Source organism: Acinonyx jubatus, chromosome B2, assembly GCF_027475565.1.
Source record: "Acinonyx jubatus isolate Ajub_Pintada_27869175 chromosome B2, VMU_Ajub_asm_v1.0, whole genome shotgun sequence".
Lineage (NCBI taxonomy): Eukaryota > Metazoa > Chordata > Mammalia > Carnivora > Felidae > Acinonyx > Acinonyx jubatus.
Genome location: NC_069385.1, coordinates 10152945 through 10172367, shown reverse-complemented (window position 1 = coordinate 10172367; position 19423 = coordinate 10152945). Strand labels below are relative to the sequence as shown.

At 48.1% G+C, this 19423-nt stretch overlaps 1 protein-coding gene across 2 annotated transcripts in view; it reads left to right on the top strand.

Annotated features, from left to right (window-relative positions):
• Positions 1-19423, top strand: part of ZDHHC14 (zinc finger DHHC-type palmitoyltransferase 14) — a 290130-nt gene that overhangs the window by 262448 nt on the left and 8259 nt on the right. For both annotated transcript variants that reach the window (XM_053222042.1, XM_053222041.1), the window contains exons 6-8: positions 4743-4850; positions 5959-6068; positions 11306-11408. In XM_053222042.1, coding sequence (XP_053078017.1) covers positions 4743-4850; positions 5959-6068; positions 11306-11408 — 321 coding nt within the window. The remainder of the gene's footprint in view (positions 1-4742; positions 4851-5958; positions 6069-11305; positions 11409-19423) is intronic.

The window sequence follows — 19423 nt, the reverse complement described above, 5'->3', positions numbered from 1 at the left end:
TTTGTTTTTCCCAAATGCTTAGTGAAGTGTTCCAGTGCTGTTCACTGTTCACTTCTGGCAGTTCTCAAACTTTTAGGTCTCAGGATTCCTTAACACTCTTAAACATTATTGAGGACTCAAGGAACTTTTGTTTAGGTAGATTATATATATTTCTAGAGGTCATGTTTGAAACTACAACTGAGAAATTTCTAAAACACAGAATGCACAAGCACTTTCCCTATTATGATGGGAGTGAGGCCCATCCCAAAGCCTTCAGATGAAGCCCCTGAATGACAGAAGCAGTTAGACAGGGAAGCAATGTCTTGGCATTGATTGGGAAATAGTTCTACCTGGGGGTTTCCCTGAAAGGATCTCGGGGACCCCAAAGGCCCACGGGCCACACTTTGAGAGTCACCAGTGTATTCTTTCACCCAAATTTGAAATGCCTTCTGTAGCCCTCGTGCCCACAGGTCTGTTTCAGACTCTGTGTTTTGTTTACTAAAGGTGTCCTCCCATCCTCCAACCCAAGAGTTGTTGTTTTTTTTTTTCAAGTTTTCTTACCCATTCTTGCACGTTTTCTCTTCCTGATATTTTAGAGTCAGTTTTTAATTCCTTTTTAAAATTCCGGAATTTTGATTGGGATTACAGGGACTTCATAGATTAATTTGGGAGAACTGGACATCTTTATTTCCTGGTATAAAAGAATATGGGGAAAAGGATTTGAGAGACTGAAAGATGATGGTCACATGATCCACACCCAAGGGTCTCTGTGACTTTCCATTGTCAAAGTGTCTATCATGTAAATTACCAGCTTGACCCCTCTGGGCTTCATCTTCCTCCTTGTAAAATTAAGGAATTAAGATACATTAGGACTTTTTAACTTGAGGTCCATGTGTATCTATGGAAAGGTGTCAGGAGAGTTTCTAAAACTCCTGAAATCAGAAGAAAAAAAAATGTGCGTGCATTTTTTTTTTTCTGAGAAGAGAGTGGGAACTCAGAAAGGTTAGAAATCTTTGGTTCCATGATCTCTCACCTTTTATGATTTTCCAAACACTGAAATGCCCTCACCATTCTGTCCAACGTTCTTCCCTTGTGTCTGCAAGGCCTTCTCACCTCACTTACCTTCCCAAGGGCAAACAGATCCCTTAGGGCAGGAAGTGAGTCCCTCCCCCCTCTCCTGTCCTAAGTACAGGGCTGGCTGCACAGAAGGGCACCCAGCAGGCACTTCTGGGATCCCACGGAAACTCAGTGGAGGGCTGTTTGCCCATCAGCATTTTTCAAAGTCTTTTTCATTTCCACAGTCATCTCGTGAGTACCTCAAAGTGTGACATCTTGGGGTAGAACTTAAATTAATGCCACACCCCTGGCCAAAAAAAGGGCTCACTGTCTTCTTGGGGGTTGGAGGGAGAAAGAGGCTGGCAGTGGTAACTGCTCTAATTTTGAACCATCTCTGATACAGTAACACCCAACTGCTTATTAAATTGGCTCTTAGTCGAGTTGGTGTATTTCTTCCTCATTTCCTCTTTTTAAAATATCAGTAAATTGCTTTTGATACACTTATGAAAAATTTATATTAATCTTATTATGGCATAGATATTTTCAACATCTGGCTCTGGAGTCAGTGAGGGGATGTGTTGTTCAAATATTTGTTCCCCAGCCTGAGAGGGAATTTGGAGGGGGAGTGGTCTACTTAGGCTGCCAAAGGTTCACAAATCCCTGACAAAAAGAGGATCCCCATCTTCCCCCGCAGGGGTTGTGGTCAGCCTAGAGCCACGGGAATGTCAGCAGGAATAGGAAAGGAACCAGCCCAGGGCTTTTCTCTTGTACTGGCACAGGCACACTTTCAGGGCTCCATTTCCAGCTCTGCTGTTTCTCAAGCAAAGTACTTACCTGCTTTCTGCCTCAGTTTCCCTGTTGGGTAAGTGGGAATCACACTTCACCCCGGGTCACTGAGGATTAAGTGAGTTAATCCATAGGAAGCCTTTGGAGTACTACCTGATGCCTAGCCAGAGACACCAGCCATTGTTAGGAATGACGATGAGGGTTCCTTAAGACATGCTGTGGGGGGCTCCACTGTGAGGGCCAAGGGAAAGAGGGCTGCGTCTTGCATTTTGCCTTGAATTCGTGTCATTTTGACACAGCTGTGAGCTAACAATCTCCTAATTATAAAATGTCTCTAAAGCGCATAAGATATTAATATAGAGATCTGCTAGTTTATTCTTGGACCTATAAGCCTTTAAAATCCCATGTCCACTGGTAACAATGCCTCCTTTGGGGAGTAATAATTTTAAGTGGCATTGCAAAGGGAAGAGCCACCAGAAAATGGGCTGTGCCGCTTTAAATGCTGTGATCCTCCCTCACGTGGACATACCATGTCCACTGGTAACAATGCCTCCTTTGGGGAGTAATAATTTTAAGTGGCATTGCAAAGGGAAGAGCCACCAGAAAATGGGCTGTGCCGCTTTAAATGCTGTGATCCTCCCTCACGTGGACATACCAGGTCTTATATGGTTCACGCATATGAATTTGTGTGTATTTTGACATCACCATCATTCTACCTGGACTGCAAACTTTTGGTGACACAGAAGCATTTCTGAGATGGAGGTCTGGCTCTTTGTGCGTTATTCAGCAAATAAATCTTTTGCTTTCATTCTTTATTCTCTTTCCTACCCTGATCATTTCTTGCTTCCGTTTCACGCGTCCCTTCCTCTTTGATCTTTCTATCTCTTGTCTTTTCCTTCCAGCCGGTGGAGGTTCACTGCCAGTGTCACCCGCCTTTCCGCAACCCACTTCTCCTTGACTCAGTCTTCCCGCTGCTTACCTCCATCGTTTCCCCCGGGACTCCACTCCACCCACGTGGTTTGCCTCCCCAGTCTGCCCCCAGGGCGGGGGGATGGTCAGAAGAGGGGCACCTGTGAGCCTCACCTGTGAGAAGGCCATTGAGAATGAGACCATCCGTGTGTCCCCACGTGCACCTGAGGCCTCCCTTCTTAACCACTGGCCCACCTGATAACTCTGGGGTTCCAAGGCAGATCTAGGTTGGGATCTGCTTCTCTGCATCTCTCTCTTACTGCACAGATCCTCCCTGCATGTCCGAACTTACCTGCTTTTCCATAATAACCACCTGGTTCTCCTCTTCTCAAGAGATGTAGCTACTCCTCCCTTTTTACCGACTCCTGCCTCCACGAGGAATGGGCAGGGCCTACGTTGGGCAGCGTGTGTTGGCATCTGTCTGACTCTGGGTGCGCTGGGCTGTTTTCATCTTAGCTAGCTGGCAGAGGTACATTCTTCTCCTCCTCAGATGTCCATTTAAGTTCAGGGTAGTGCTTTTCTGAAGGCTTGCGGTTTCTAGAAGCTTAAACCTTAGAAGAGCAGAGCATTCTTCTGCTTCTCCAAGAGCAGGGCCAGTGGTCTGTCCTGATGTTGAAAGTCAGTCGGTCAACAGGCAAGAGCCCATTCATTTCTCCCGTTTTGTATTTCACCCCACATGCCCGGACGGTGGTATTTGTTAATAATGGCATGGCAGATTATGGCGCTGCACTGAATACTGTATTCATTGCTCTGGTCTAAAGATGAATTATATCCAATCCTGAAAAAAAAAAGATCAATGGTGATGTATTACAGCGTGATCTCTGGCTTCTACCCTTGAGAGCATCAGGAAAGCCTGGTGTTTACTCTCTCCAGCCTGTAACTTCTTGATGGGGGATGGATGGTGTATATTTAAACTCCCAGACCTGTGAGGAATATTTTTTCCCCAGAGAAACATCTATATCTTGTAAATAGAATTTTATAAACATTTGTGGAACAGAAAAATTCTCTAGTCCTTGGAAATTGCCACACTCTGGGTTGATTTATCTCATCTGTTGAAGAATACCACACTTTTTATCCTCTGGTTGTAGCACATTTTGTGGGGCTCGGGATGTGCCATCACTCAATGTCTGATTAAGCATCCACATATCCTAGTTGCCCATCAAATAGCTGAAAATAGCCTTAGGTGTTGGGGTGGGCTAAGGTGTTGGCAAAGAGTCCCCTAAGTAAAAATACCCCTCACCCTGACACCACTCTGAGAAATGCCCCTGCTGGTTCAGAAGCCCACCCATAGGTGGGGGCAGGCAGCCACCAGTGGGTGAAAGGATCATCCAGGCAGAGAGAAAGCCGTGAAGGTGAGCCCTGCCCAGGCTACAGTTGCCGGTGGCCGGCCCTGCTCACAATTGTCAACTACTGTTGTGTGACGGTTCACTCGGCGTCAACATCAGGTTGGGGGACAAACCTGTTGATGTGATAGTGCCCAGCGTTCAGAAGCTGAGATTAGAGTCTGAGACTGCAGTGATGTTCATGTTCAATGTCGCGTCCTTTCCTAGCAGGCCTGGGCCGCTGCCAACTCCGGCCAGCGTGCTTCCGGCTTTGCTGTCACAGTCATTGGCTGCACAGTGAGCCACAGGAAAAGGCCAAGGGCAGGTGGGGAGGAAATGTCCCCAGTCAGAGGAACTGTCCACCGTGAAACAGTAAACAGGTAATGTTCGGGGAGCCCACTGGTCGTTGACTGAGCACGATTGGGGTGAATCAGAAGGAGAGAGGGGCACAGTGCTGGACCTGAAGGGTCCCCCTCTGGTTAGGGACAAAGCTAGATAGATTCAGAGGCCTCAGTGAGCGTCTGTGGGGTTTCCCATCCGAATCTTACATCATCCTGGTTCCGCAGGCGCCTTGAGAACTTATCCTGCTTCCACCCCCCACCCCCACCCCGTTCTTCTCCTTGACCCCAGGCCACTGTGCTGGAGGCCGTGGTGTGCTTCTTCTCCGTCTGGTCTATCGTCGGCCTCTCGGGTTTCCACACATACCTGATCAGCTCCAACCAGACGACAAATGAAGATGTGAGTTCCCAGCGGTCTGGGGGGTGGGTGTGTGTGTCTGTGTCCAGAGGCGGGGGGGAGGACAGGAGAGAGGAGCTCAGGGGCCAAGGCCTTGCACATATTCCATTCCAGGTATGAGCCTCTGGGAGCAAACAATGTGCAGAGGGAGCATTTTCCTAGGGTCTCCATGATTTCCAGTGGGGAATCTCCAACCTCTCTTACCTTCTGACCACATCAGTTAGATACTAAGGTCAGCTGAGAGACCCCCATCTCCAAACTCTGAGGGAGGGGCTTATTGTCTATTCCTTCCTCTTCAGTAGTTTTGTGAGCAACCTGTCATACCTCCTCTGGAGGAGAGACCACGTCCAGCTGATATTTCAGGGTGGATGAATCTGCCTTTCACATTTAACACTTTTGGAGGGGACCGCCCCCACCCAGAATTTAACTTTTTGTCCAGGATTATCTGCCTTTACTGAATGCAGATGGAGAGGAGGTATAAAAACAGAAAACATAATGTTGGAAATGTTCTTCATAAGCCTGGTCCTCTTTGCTCCGAATATTTAGGCTCTGACAGAAGTGTCTGTTAGTACAGGAATTAAATGTCTCAGAATCAGGTTGCCTTAAAGGCTTGGGAAAATCGGCACCGAGGAGATACATGAGTTAAGAGAATTGTAATCGAGTTATTTGTATTTGGCAACTATGAATATTAGAATCTGTGGGCTTATTTTGGTAACATTGTGAGGCTGAATTCAGACTATAAGTGGGTAGTTACGGGAGCCGTGTTAACTCTTTCGGCTGCCATTTGTTTAATTACTGGTTAGCACGCCGACTGTATGAAACAAATCTCCGCTGGCTTATGCGAGCTGACCTTTGGGTACCGTGTTGTGGGAACAAGAGATTATTGTCCCCAAAGAATGTTACTTTCTCCCTAGTCTGACCTGCTGTCTGGGGATATCTCCAAGTTTGAGGTAAATTCCAGTTTTCCTTGAGAAAAGTCTGTCGGTTTTCTCCCTGTGAAGAAATGAGTAAAGGTGGTTTATGTTCTTGATGAGTTTCTCGTGACCCCATTGGCCTAAACTGTGGCATCAATATGAAGGATGTTGTATCATTCGCTGTCCTTTTCTTTCAGATTAAAGGATCTTGGTCAAATAAAAGAGGTAAAGAAAATTACAATCCCTACAGCTACGGAAATATCTTTACAAATTGCTGTGTTGCCCTGTGTGGGCCCATCTCTCCAAGGTAAGAGTCAGAAAGGATCGCGTTCTCTAACAGAGCTCGGGAAAGCCAACAGCACAGGCCTCCGGCACAGGCCTCGCGAGCTGGAGACCTGGCCACAAAACCCACTGTCACCTTTGGTCACACCCCTTATATGACCGCTGCTCAGTGGTCTGCTCTGTGTCAGGGAGACACGGCCTTAGTGAAGTGGAGATACGGCTGTCTCTTGTGTTGTTCCTGCCCTCTTTTTGGTTCTTTCACTGAATTTGTGTCAAGGTTGGGGAAAATCTCCTAAGGATCCAAATAGGAAAACTGAGGCACGTGACTCCAATTAAGTACTGAGTCATCTTGAGCATCTGTGACGAGCAGAGAGCTGTGGTCAGCTTAGTAGGGGGACCGGGACACAATGTGGGAAGCAGTTAGAAAACCTGTAGAAGGAGGTGCTAAGAGCTGAGTCATACAGGATGTACATGCTAAAATAGCTCAACAGGACAGAGTGGACTGGGCTGAAGCAGCGTGTTTTATGGCAATGGCAACATGACCACACTCACCATGGCAGTGGCTGACACTGAATAGTGTTAGGTCTGCTCTAGGTGCTTTATATGTATCAGCCTTTATTCATTGTTTTACGTTTTTTTTTTAATAATTTTTTAAGTTTATTTTTTTTTGAGAGACAGAGAGACACAGAGAGAAAGGAGGTGTGTGTGCACAAGTCGGAGAGGGGCAGAGAGACAGGGAGAGAATCCCAAGCAGGCTCTGCACTGTTAGCACAGAGCCCAATGTGGGGCTCAAACTCACGAGATCATGGCCTGAGCGGAAATCCAGAGTCAGATGCTTAACCGACTGGGCCACCCAGGCACCCCTGTATCAGAGTTAAGGCAGTATTATGCCCCTGTTTTGTGGACGAGGAAACTGGCACAGAGAGGTAAAGTAAGGTGCCAAGTTCACACAGCTAGTAAACTCTGCCTCATCGGGACCCAAACCCAGGCATCTGGTGTCAGAACAGGGGTGTGTGTGGAATGGCACTTGCGAGCGCCCCCCCTAACCCCGCCCCAGGCAGGATTACGTGAGTACAAAATGCAGTCGACTCCTGCTTATTGGTGAGCTACATCATGCAGAGCATTTCCAACAGAGTAACCTATCATCCACCATATTTCTTAAGCAAGTACTCCGAGTCTCTAGAATGAGCTTCCAAACCTTTATTACTTCCTCCCTTGTGGCTTCTAAATGTATAAATGGAGAGATTCCACAAAAAGCCATGGGGACTGTCTCCGAGGCAGCCCCACTGTGCACTTGGACCTCCATGGCCAGTCATTGCCGACATGTGCTAATGGAATGCAAACTTAATTTTTATTATCAGCCTCAGTGAAATATCATTAGGAAAGTAAGGGTGTTGCCCTCCCCAGAAACAAAATCCAAGCATATATTCTGAGGCCACGTATTGGTACTGGGTTATGTTACTGGTACTACTGGGTAATTAGAAATTGATTGTTTTCTGGGGGCGCCTGGGTGGCTCAGTTGGTTGGACATCAGACTTCGACTCAGGTCATGATCTCACGGTTTGTGAGTTGGAGCCCCCATGTCAGACTCTGTGCTGACAGCTCGGAGCCTGGAGCCTGCTTCAGATTCTGCGTCTCCCTCTCTCTCTGCCCCTTCCCCATTCACACTCTGTCTCTCTCTGTTTCAAAAATAAATGAATGTTAAAAAAAAATGTAAGAAATTGGTTGTTTTCTAGAAACGAGAAAGTTGTGAGCCTAGTGTGCCATACTCCTGCTGAACTGGGGGCCCCCCAGAAGCCCCTGGCCTGCCCCTCAGAGGCTTCCTCTGAGGAGGGGCTGCACGAGGAGCCAAAGACTCTGGATGGGGGGCCACCTTGGGCTGGGGAGTCAGGCATGCCTGGGAGGGTGCTAGCCTCTCTCCAACACAACTCCAGACCCACCTAGGCATCTCTCTTGGAGCTCTTTAGGCCAGAAAATCCCTCAGGAAATTCTTGGTTTTTCACAATTTAGCTTTGTTTCCTACTGGCGTGTACTTATTTGTGGAGAGTGGGGTAGGCCATCAGCCAGGGCTAGGGCCCTTGGAGGAGCATAAGAGGCCAGGGGAACTGAATAGGCCTCCTTCCCTAAATCTAAAATACACATCTGAATCCATGAAAAGAATTTAAAAGTCTCACATTTTGAACAAATCTCTTTTCTTGTTCCCCATTTGGTGCTGCTTTGTTTTGTTTAGAGAACAAATCTTGTCACACCAAACTTCTTTCTTCCATAACTGGATAAAATTTCCTACTGTGGCTGAGTTGGGGTTCTATTCTTTCCAAAACCCAAGTCCCTCTGGATGGGGCATTTCTCAAGGACAACCTCCCCTCAGAACATCGTGAACTGCTCACAGGTTTGCACAGGGAAGATGGGCTGCTGGCCTCTCCCAGTGCACCCACAGGCTCCCCCAGCCTGGGCAGATACAGTGGGGGGATAGTGCCTGGCTTTGTTCTTCCCTCCTGTCACATTCTTTGCCCCTTCTCTCTCTGCCCTACCTCACTCACCCTTGTGCCCATTAGAGGGCCAGAGCCTTCCCTGGACATCCCAGCCAAGCCTATCCATCAGGGACTAAGAACCAGTGACATGCCCAGCATTGTGTGCCTGAGTTTCTCTAAAATGTTCTTAAATGGCATAATGATGTGCTCATAAGAGTGTTTTTGTGGGGCTCCTGGCTGGCTCAGTCAAACGTCTGACTCTTGATTTCAGCTCAGGTCATGATCTCACAGTTGTGGGATGGAGCCCTGCATCAGGCTCCACGCTGAGCCTGGAGCCTGCTTGGGATTCTCTCTCTCACTTCCTCTGCCCCTTTCCCTCACTCATGTTCTGTCTCCCTCTCTCTCTCTCTAAAAAAGGAAGGAAGGAAGGAAGGAAGGAAGGAAGGAAGGAAGGAAGGAAGGAAGGAAGGGAGAAAGAAAGCAAAACAAGAGTGTGTTCATGTTTCCCACTGAGAGCTGTGAGCCATGAGGGCAAAGACCCACATTCAGTTCCCTGCATGGGTCCCAGAGGTGTGCATGGCAGCAGGGTAGGAATGGCCACATTTGGGGGTAGGGGGTCCTCATACAAGTCTGGCAGAAGGAATGGAAAGTTGGAAAGAGAGAAAGACCACTCCCAAGGTGTGGTCAGGGTCAGGCCCTGCAGGCCAGGGCTAAGGGTCAACCTGTGGTTGACACGTTTAATAGAATGGCAAGTCTACATAGTCCAAAAGGGGCTGTGACAGAGGGTGGGGTGCAGTTTCCATGGGAAACCCAGGAGGGCTTCCCAGAGGAGGGGGCCTAAGTTGTCATCTATTCTAACAGATGAGTAGGAATTGGGGGATGGGAACTAAGGGAAAACAGAAAGGGGAGCAGCATGTGCAAAGGCCCTGAGGTGAGGGGAGAGCCTGTAGGAGAAGGAACTAAAGGAACTCATGTGTAGGAGTGAGGGAACTACAGAGGGCAAAGCAAGAGGTAAGGCCAGGGGAGCACATCCAGATTAGGAGGGGCTCCTGGGCCATTGTGAGGACTAACATGAGACTTGGGGCAGACTGTCACAGTCTTGGGCATGTGGCTGGTCCATTAAACAGCCCTAACACACAGGATGAAGGCTGAGAGAGGTTTGTTTTGTCCTCCCTGCTGCCCTTTCAGACTCTTTTGATGACCTAGTTCTTTTTTTTTTTTTTTTTGCTCCTGAATGAATTCCCCTGTAAGTCCCTTAGTTTCTCCTGTCACTTAAAAAAAAAAAAAAAAAAAAAAAAAAAAAAAAAGGACTCAGGGCACTTTCATTTCCTTGAGAATCATATTGTTTCAGCGAACGGAAACTCCGGAGTTCATAGAAAAGCAACACTTTCCACCCCTTCATCCCTACCCAGGTTGGGGTTTCAGGGGATCTTTTGGAAAGACAATTCCGCCCGACTCCACGCTGGTTCTCTCCCAAGGGATCTGCGTCTGGCCTCAGCCTCGCCCCGCCTCCCTTGTGTGTGTCCTCAGGAGGGTACAGGTGTCTGCCCGTCCGCGGCACCCTTCTTTGCTTTTTACCCCTTTGACCTTCTGTGCCCTGGCAGGGGGTCACAAACCTGGTCTGAGCTGCACGGGGCTCCAGCACCTCTTTTTGAAAGATGGAGCTTCTTGGTGCCTATTGGTTTTTCTAAACCTCTGGGGATCCAACAGAAACTGAAGCAGACAAGAGTCCCATTCCAAGATCTTATCACAAGTATTTTTTTAATGCCTTGTTATTGTGTCGTCCGAACACCTGAAGGTAGAGGTTGCCATAACTCCTATCTTCTGCGGGCCTGGCAAGTAGCAGGGCGACCTCACGGACCAGCCCTCCGCCCTCAGGAGTGGGGAATGTACGTGAGCACATTGGATGCACCAGCAGCATTTCTGACGAGTGTGGCCCAAGCCCCAGATGGTGGGGGCCGCACCAGGAGCACCCACTTATTAGCTGCACCTCCTCTTGCCCTTTGTAGTTCTGCCCTTAGACTCGAGGTCAGCTGCCAGGCAGAGGGGAGTGTGTAAAATCACGACGCCACCAGGCGACAAGTGGTATGTGCCCCTAGAGGAGTCACACGCAGGTCCCAGAGAATCCGGAGAAGGGGCAAAAGCAAAGGCTGGGGGCTTTTGAACCTGGCCGTGAAGAACGGACAGCGGGGTGGAAGGGAGAGTGACTTGGGGCAAGAGAAACCAGAGCCCGAACGAAAGGCGCAGGTGGCAAAGCCCAGAGAGGCGGGGCGGGGCCTTCTGTTCCTGCGCGTGCGCTGGTGCTGGCGCAGGTGCACGCGCACGCGCACGGTGTCCCAAAGAGCTAGGCGCGCTGCTCTTGCAGAGAGAGGGCGTGGGTTGAGACCGGGCGGAAAGTGGGGACAAGTCCTCCGAGGCTTGGAGTGTTTGCAGGTGAAGGAGCGCGCCCCCCTCCCTCGAGCAGCGCCAGCGGGCGTAGAGACATTATCAGGATGGGGGGCAGTTAGACGGGGCCCCAGTGGCCATGATGGCCGGGTTTGGGAGGACAGGGTGGGAGGGGGTGGGAGTCTGTAGCTGGTGGCAGGGAACAGACGCTACAGACATTTGTCAAAGGCAGAGGTGACAGAATTTGGTACTGACTGTACCTGAAGGTGAGTCAGGGTGTATTCCCAGGTGCGTGCAGTGGCGCCCCACACAGAAAGAGGGAGCCCCGCATGGAAATTAAAATAGTATTGATGAGTCTTTGGCTTTTTATTCACTCTCTTCCTCCGTATTGCTTTTTCTCTTGTAGCCTGATTGACAGAAGAGGATACATCCAGCCTGACACACCGCAGCCAGCCGCACCCTCCAATGGCATTGCCGCCTACGGAGCCACGCAGTCACAGAGCGACATGGTAGGGGCCGCCTGCAGCCGGGCCCAGAGCTCCCTGCAGAGGCTTCTCTTCTACTTCTGTGTTCACTAACCCAGTAACAGACCAAGCACACCTAGAAACCTTCCCGGAACACCCATTTACTGAAAGGCTCAGACGAGGGAACAGAAGCGTTAAATTAAGGCAATACCCAACAAAGGATTATGGCCCCTGAGTGGTTGGTTTGCTCTGGGTTGTGTAAGGGGAAGTCCGCATGCAAAAGGTCTTCCAGAAACAGCTTGTGGCACCGTGTGATGGAAAGCCCCCTTACACAGAACCAGGATGTCGTCCGGGGGTGGGGGGGAAGGGGTGAGATACAAGTGCTCCAAACTGGCCTGGCTGGCTGGCTGGCTGGTCCCTTTTTGTCCCTTTGCCTCAATCTGTGCTCACCTCCCCACCCCCTCTTTAAGTGTACAATGGGTGGCCACTTCTCCCCACTTTCAGCGGTGACCTTAGCTCAGTCATGCATATCTCAATACACTAAATCAGACAAGGTGTTCTTGATTCACAGCCAAAACTGAGCTAGTGCCTCTCCAAGAGGTCTCATAGGGGTCCTGTGAGGTATGGAACGGCATGCTTGGTTTCCGGGCTGCAGATTGGAGACTTGGGACAGGGGCAAGAGTCCCTCTGTGGGTACCTGAAAGCTCAGCCAGGCCCGGCTCCGACCATCCATCCCTTAAAACTCCTTAGGCGTCTGGAAGACAATGGCTTCACTTTATCTGGAACAGATTTCCCTAAAGAAGTTCCGTGTTTCTGAAAGGGACCCAGTCTGTGGCCACCCAGGAGCTGTTTGTTCTTTGTAGAAGGGAATCACCCACAAGAGAGTTTCCATAACAAACAAGTCAAAGACCCGCCTTCTGGAGTGGACTGGGAAAATGACAGCCTCCTGGGCACTTTGTTTCTGCTTATAAAGAAGGGCAAGGTGAAAGCCCACAGTCTCAAGACTGTCTCTGTAAGCATTCAGGGCTAAGGGAACACGCTTAATGCCAGCAACCCTGTAGCTGTGTTTATGACCCTGGAACTAGGCTCCAGCCCCCAGCAGAAGCTTGCTGGGACTAACTTGTTGGTAGTGGTGGTGTCTAATTTGTGCTGTGGTGCTTTGCTTCGCTAATAGAGCACCTCCTTTAAAGGAAAGTACATGCGTGTCACAGTCCTTGCCACTCTACTCTGAAAGTGGTCACAGGACATCTTGTTCTGTCCCTGCTCACCCACATAAGTGACCTTTAAGGGTCACCCCCTTATTTTTCAGAGGACGAAAATGAGGAGAGAGAAAGGAGAGAGGCAAACAGGAGATTACATTTATTTAGCACTGACTGTGTTCAAACACTTGATGATCAGAATCTTGTTTAATCCAAACCAACAATGGCAACTGGGCATGCCTGTCTCTTGCTTTTCTTTTTAAGCTAGGAGAAGCAGATCATCTCTGCCCAAGGGTACACAGCCACTAATTTGTGGATACAAACCAGTCTGATGACTCTAATGCCCACGTTCACTTCCAAGCTTCCTCCTTCAAGTGAATAGGCACTAAAGACCGCTGTGTCCGTGCCCAGTAGTCTTTCTCAGCCACTTACAGGCGCACAACAAATGTCCTGGAACGAATTCTGACCACGGCATCCACTGATCACTTCTGTGGTGTGTGCGCATGTTTTCACATTGTGTATATGACCTCTCATTAGTTCAGTAACCCTTCCTGAGTTCCTACTGTGTTGAGGACTCAACTGTGGTAGGGATGCAAGGTCTGTGGAGTGCAGTCCATCTGCCCTCAAGGAGGCAGTGTCCGGGGACAGGACACAAACGCATACGGAAAGGAAGTAGTAGGAACCTGCACTGGGGGGCACCACTGACGGCAGTGGTCCTTATCAAAACCAACAAACTTACGTTAGTTTTACCCTGTGACTCCCATGGTACTGATCCCACCTTTCAGTGTACTTTCACTAGATTTAAAAAGTAAGCAAGGCTACCTTCAGGATGTTGACACTATTAAGCCACTTTATGTTAAGATGAGATGAGGGCATAATTTATTAATTCCACACATTTATTGAGTACCTACTATGTGCCTCTATGAGAGCCAGAGAGGGCAGGTTTAACAAGGGACACAGGGAGTTCTTTTCATTCCGTACGGTTAATCAGATTCCTCAAACTGCTCTTGTGCCCTCTGGAGTCTGTTCTAAGTAGACCACACCATAACCCCAGTTAAGGGCATACCCCCGAGGGAACTGGCCTGGCAGGAATGGTTATGGTGCCACTGCCTATTCCTATGGGAAGGCCACCTCCCAAGTAACCAGTGACCCTGAGGCACTGGGCTTGATGCCATATGGATTGTTTATAGAGGACACTTCCAAGATGAAGAAGAAGCTTGTAACGGTGAAGCAGTTGCCGTTGCTAAGCCCTTATCATTCAATCCAAAGCCTCTGGCTTGAACTCTTGGGAAGCATGAGGATATTAAAAACCTAGGGCTCCTTGCCCTTATGTTCTCCCCTCTATCTGGAGATGAGCCACAAGTGTGGGCAGCTGCATATGACATCCACATGCCCTAAGTGCCAGTCAGATCAGGGACTCGGGAAGAGCTCTGACGTACAGCAAGTCCTGCTCAGTCCCGACCACAGGAGCCGTGGCATCCTGAGTCTGGGGAGCAACTGACTGAGGACCTGTGACCGTCAGGGACCTGCCAAGGCTGACTGCACCCCGACTTCATGCCACCTCTACCTTGCTCACCCACGTGGAAGTAGAAGACACCATGTCCCCCAGCACCACCCAGCCACCAGCACACACAGAGGGGCAGAATTTCATTCGTTTCTTTGTCCAGCCATACACAGATCTTTCCTGAAGAGCTAGTAGGACAGCACGCTGAAAGTGCCATGGGATAGAAAGGAATGACCAAGGCCCAGATCGTCCCCCGGGCGCCTTCCAGTACAGTAACACTCCAGCTGCCACAACCCTAATGCCATCTGTGCCCCTAAGTTCAGATTCATGACATTTTGCTTACACTTTCTGGACCAGCGTCTCCCCCTGCCTCCCATGGACTCCACAGTAGAGAAGCTGTACATCACTGAGTCCCATGGCCCACCCTGTCCCCGTCAGAGACAAAATCTAAAAATCCTGGCATGTCCACTCCAGATTTGGTCAATAGCACAGTCGTGGAGACTGGTCCCTGGGCCAAGGTGTTCCAGCAGTGGTAAAAAGTGTGCAGAGACGTCTCTTTCACATGGGAAGCACTTCACAGTCAAGCACCAGGCTTTCAAGAGGCCTTTCTTACCTCATTTTGAAGAGCAGATGAGGGGGCACCTGGATGGCTCAGTCGGTTGAGCGACCGACTTCGGCTCAGGTCATGATCTCACAGCTCGTGAGTTCGAGCCCCGCGTCGGGCTCTGTGCTGACAGCTCAGAGCCTGGAACCTGCTTCGGATTCTGTGTCTCCCTCTCTCTCTGCCCCTAACCCACTTGTATTCCATCTCTGTCTCTCTCAAAAATAAATAAACGTTAAAAAATTTTTTTAAAAAAATGAGCAGATGGGGATTAACTGTGCAAAGAGCCAGACTTCTTACACTTTCTAGATGAGTGACCTTGACAAGTTGCCTAACCTCTCTCTGCCTCAGTGTTTTCATCCGTAAAATGGGAACATACCGATATCCTTACCTTGTAGGATTTCTGTGGGGATTAAGTGAGCTAATGCATGTAAAGCACTTAAAACCTTGCCTAGCACAAAGTAAGAATTATATTTAAGCATTACTGTATTATTATTATTATTATTATCATCATCATCATCATCATCATCATCATCATCATCATCATCTCCCTGATACCCATGGTGACAAGATCAGCCAGGTCAGTTTCATCCACTCTGAGCTACTGGGCAGCGATGGACATGATTCAGGTGAAGGAAAGAGCTTGGGTGGGAAGCGGGAGTGAGAGCTTCAGTCCTGGCTCCCACCTGTTATCTCCCTGACTACTAGCAAGTCCCCCTACCTCTGTGGCCCTCAGTTTTCCCCAGCTGCAAAATGGGAGCTGGGACTAATTTGTCCCCGAAGCCCCAACCAGCTCAAAGCTCTCTGTGAGTCTCTGATTTTTGCAGCTTGACAGATAGGTCAGAAGAGCAGAGAACAACTTCTCAGTCCCCATACACAGGAGAGGGAGCCAGCTCCCCCTGGAAGAGGGTAAATGCTGTGACCCTTGGTTCCTCCTATGCCTCCCACCCGCCCTGATGCAGACTGGAGACCCCGCACTTGGCACGGGAATGGGGGATGTGCTGCAGTCTGGACTTCATACCAAACCTCCCCTTCTCATTTGTCTCCTGTTTCTCAAATTTCTAGGATAAACCCCACTTAGCCCTGGCGTATAATCTCTTTTATATGTTTCTGGATTTGGTTTGCTAGTGTTTTGTTGAGGATGTTTACATCTATGTTCATAAAAGATTTTGGTCTGCAGTTTCCTTTTCTTTGAGTATTTTTGTTTGTTGTTCGTATCAGGGTTAATAATAGCTTCATAGACTGAGTTGAAAAGTTATTTCTTCTTCTTTTTGGAAGAGTTGCTGAAGAACTGGGATTCTTTTTAAAAGATCTGGTAGAATTCACTGGTAAAGCCATGTGGTCCCAAGCTTTTCTTTGTGGCTAGTTTTTTGATTACTAATTCACTCACTACCTATTACAGGTCCATTCAGATTTTCTATTTCTTCTTGAGTCAGTTTCAATAGTATGTGTCTTTCTAGGAGTTTATTTCATGAGGTTGCCTAATTTGTTGCCATTGTCTCTTTGGTCATACATCATTATTGTTTTATTATGGAAATAGGTGAAAGGAGGAAAAATTAAGCCTGAAAAAGTAAAAGCAAATAGAAAATGAGAGTAATTTGCAGAAGTGAAGGGAGAAGGAAGAAGTAGCCCAGGACCATGGTGAGAGTGAAGGAACATGTGGGGTGAGCCCTGAAGGGGGAAATGGGTGTTTTGTGTTTCTCAAGCGCTGTGAAATGCGCGTTACTTCCCCAGAGGAGAGAGCTGGGAGACTCTAGCAAAGTGACTTCAGCGGGGGCTGCAGGCCCCGTGCGGTTTGCTTTGCTTTCTCCTACTTTGAGTAACGCCAGGACCAAGAGAAATATACGTATCAAGCAGTTTCCAGGAATTGTCAAAATCTGGAGCTAAAATATTTCAAGATTGACAATAAACTAATTCTCTGAGGCAAACAGTAACATTTCTTCCTTTCCTTCGACTTGCTTAGTCTGCCTGTAACAGACATCCTGACCCTCACTACACACTGAGCCGACACATCAGAACCAGCAGTGCCTGGCAAGAAGGAACCTGAAACCCTTCAGGTTTTCTAGTGTCTGATACAGCAGTGGACACCCAGGAACTCACCTTTTGCTCTTTTGGAAACATGCATAATCACTAAGAGCAATTTGTCCACAAGCAATCCATCATCTTCCTTTTCATCTATTTCATTTATTGGATATAATTAGAGCTCACGGTCAATTAAAAAAAAAAAGTTCTGGTGTTCCAGTCCCCAATCAATCAGACAAATGTGAAAACTGGCTTTAAATCCCTTAAAGTTGAATTCGTCAGAATCACAAGGTAAATTTCAGGCAGTTCTAAAAATGGAACCAAGTTTATTTGGTAGAGAATTATACTGTGTTTATCACTTTTTGCAATTGGCAGAGTGTGGACAATATTGAAACTGTTATTGCAAGGATCATCTCATTTAATGCCAACAACAACCTGCAAAATACTCCCGTTTTACAAAGCATGAAATGGAGGCTTTAGAATAATGACTGGCTTGCTCAAAGTCACACAGCCAGTGGTTCAAGACCTGGCTGCTTTCCACTCATTCAACTTCAAAAGCCCTCAAATTGGTGTCAGCTGAATGTCTTCAGATCTGGCCCTTACATCTGGCAGCTGGGTTTACCACAATCCAGTGGGCCTCAGGCGTGGACGCACTTTAGAATCACAATGCTGATATCTTGAGCCCAATGAAGTCAGAATCCCCTGGAGGTGATTTAATCATCAGCTAGCATTGAAAAACATCCCCATAGTCTTCAGATTCTCCTGAACTCTCTACAAGCTTGGGTTAAAAGGAATGATTTTTGAGCCATATTTTGCTTTAACACCAAGAAAATTTTTTCTTGAAAAACCTTACATCAGTTTGACTCAACTAAGACATGATCTGTTCAGAAAATATTCATATTCAGGTGCATGGAGGATTTCAACAGTGTGCCAGCAAACGAGAGGTTGGGGAGTCATAGAAGTCCAAAAACAAGTGCTTGGGTTTCAGGCAAAGCTTCCTGGAGGAGATGACATCTGAGCCAAATATTAAAGTATTGATTACAATGAATAGCCACCCAGAGGTGGGAGAGATGCTCCAAGCAGAGCACAGAGGCCCAGGCAAACATGGGGTGGACTCGTGTGCATTTGCGGGACCAAGAGGACTGAGTTACAGGGTGTGGATTGCAAAGCAGGCAGGAGGGGAAGCATGTGAAGAGCCTTGGGTGCCTTAAAACCGGCATGGATTTTGTTCTATAACGTGGCAGGAGCCACTGCAGAGACTCAGTTCAGTGAGCAATACCATTAGATTTTCACGTGGGGTTAATGGAGCCCGGGAAGCTCTTTGGGGCACAGAGGGAGGCGTGTTAGTATGGAGACAGGGAAAACAGAAGGAGACCTTCACAGTAAGCCTATCAGATAGCAGGATAGCAGAAGTGGCTCAGAAAAGAGGCAGCAAGTCTGGGATTTGGAGACGGTCACAGTGGAGGTCTGGAGTCAAGAAGCCAGGGATGGTCCCCGCCTTTCAGCTTAGTGATAAGGTGATCATATAAGTCGCCAAAAGGAAACACAGGAAGAGGGGCAGGTCAGGGGGAAGCTGATTGTGGCATGTGTGTGCCCATAGGTAGCTGGGGGTGGTGGGGTGGTGCCCTGCAGGTAGCTGGGAAAGCCTAAAGAAGGTTTGCTTCCCTGTACTTAGGAAAGAATGACATGGTTTGTAGAAATTCACTTTGAAATAGTAGAGATGTGAGTCAGTTTTGTTAGTTATCCTAGAAGTATCAGTCGATCTGGCATTTTTAAAAAAACTGTGAGTTGTTCATGTTTGTCATCTGAGATATTAACCCAATTTCATCTCTCATGCTGGAAGATTATTATTTTAAATCAACATTTATCACTTCTCAGTCTTTTGGCCAAGATCAAGTGAAAATCAACATTTATTATCTTTTCCTAAATTTCTCTCCCCTGACCCCTGTGAGCTCTGCCCTCACCAAGTCAAATCAAGTCTCTTGGTCTAGTTGGATACTAGTGAGGATGATAGAATAAAGCCGTAAGACAGTCAAAGAGAAAGCTTTGCAAATGGACCGATTTAAGTACTCAACGCAGCGGGGAAAGGTAGGGAGAGAGCTCAGTGTGGCATCACGGCCCCTGGGCTTGCGTTTGCCGGTCCTGACACTGGGGGCTGCAGCATCATGGGCAAGTCCCTTAATCCCAAGAGCCTCCAGTTCCTAAACCATGAAGTAAGAAGGGGTGAGTGGTGACCGCCTTCCTGGATGGTGGTTGGAACTGAGTCCCCTTTCTGTCCCACCCTCCCAGCCCCAGGGGATGACACAGCCTGGCACACAGGAGGTGCTCATTAAATGTTGAGTGTGTGTGAAAGTTCCCCTCAAAGGGCCTTCTCGGGAATTTCTGCACAAATACTACTTTGTTCCTGTCTTCATTCCCACACCTCATTCTTTCCTCACTCTGGTTTTGTCACATCTCCTTCGTGAATATGGAACTAGGGACTAGAGAGACAGTTCTCTTTGGTGCAGTGATAGCCTTGATAGGATCAAATTAATCCATGGGCCAGGAGACCAGAAGTCATGGCTATTCTGCCTATTGGACTCTGTCAGCAAAGTGCCTGTGTGCTTTTTCCAGGGACTGTGAAAAGTTTTAAGGCCTGAAAAAAACGATGAGCTCCAAAACATGAAAACTACAAAATCAAAATTAGTAAATTAATGTCTACGAGACCCATGACTGTGTCACCTTCATTAATTGT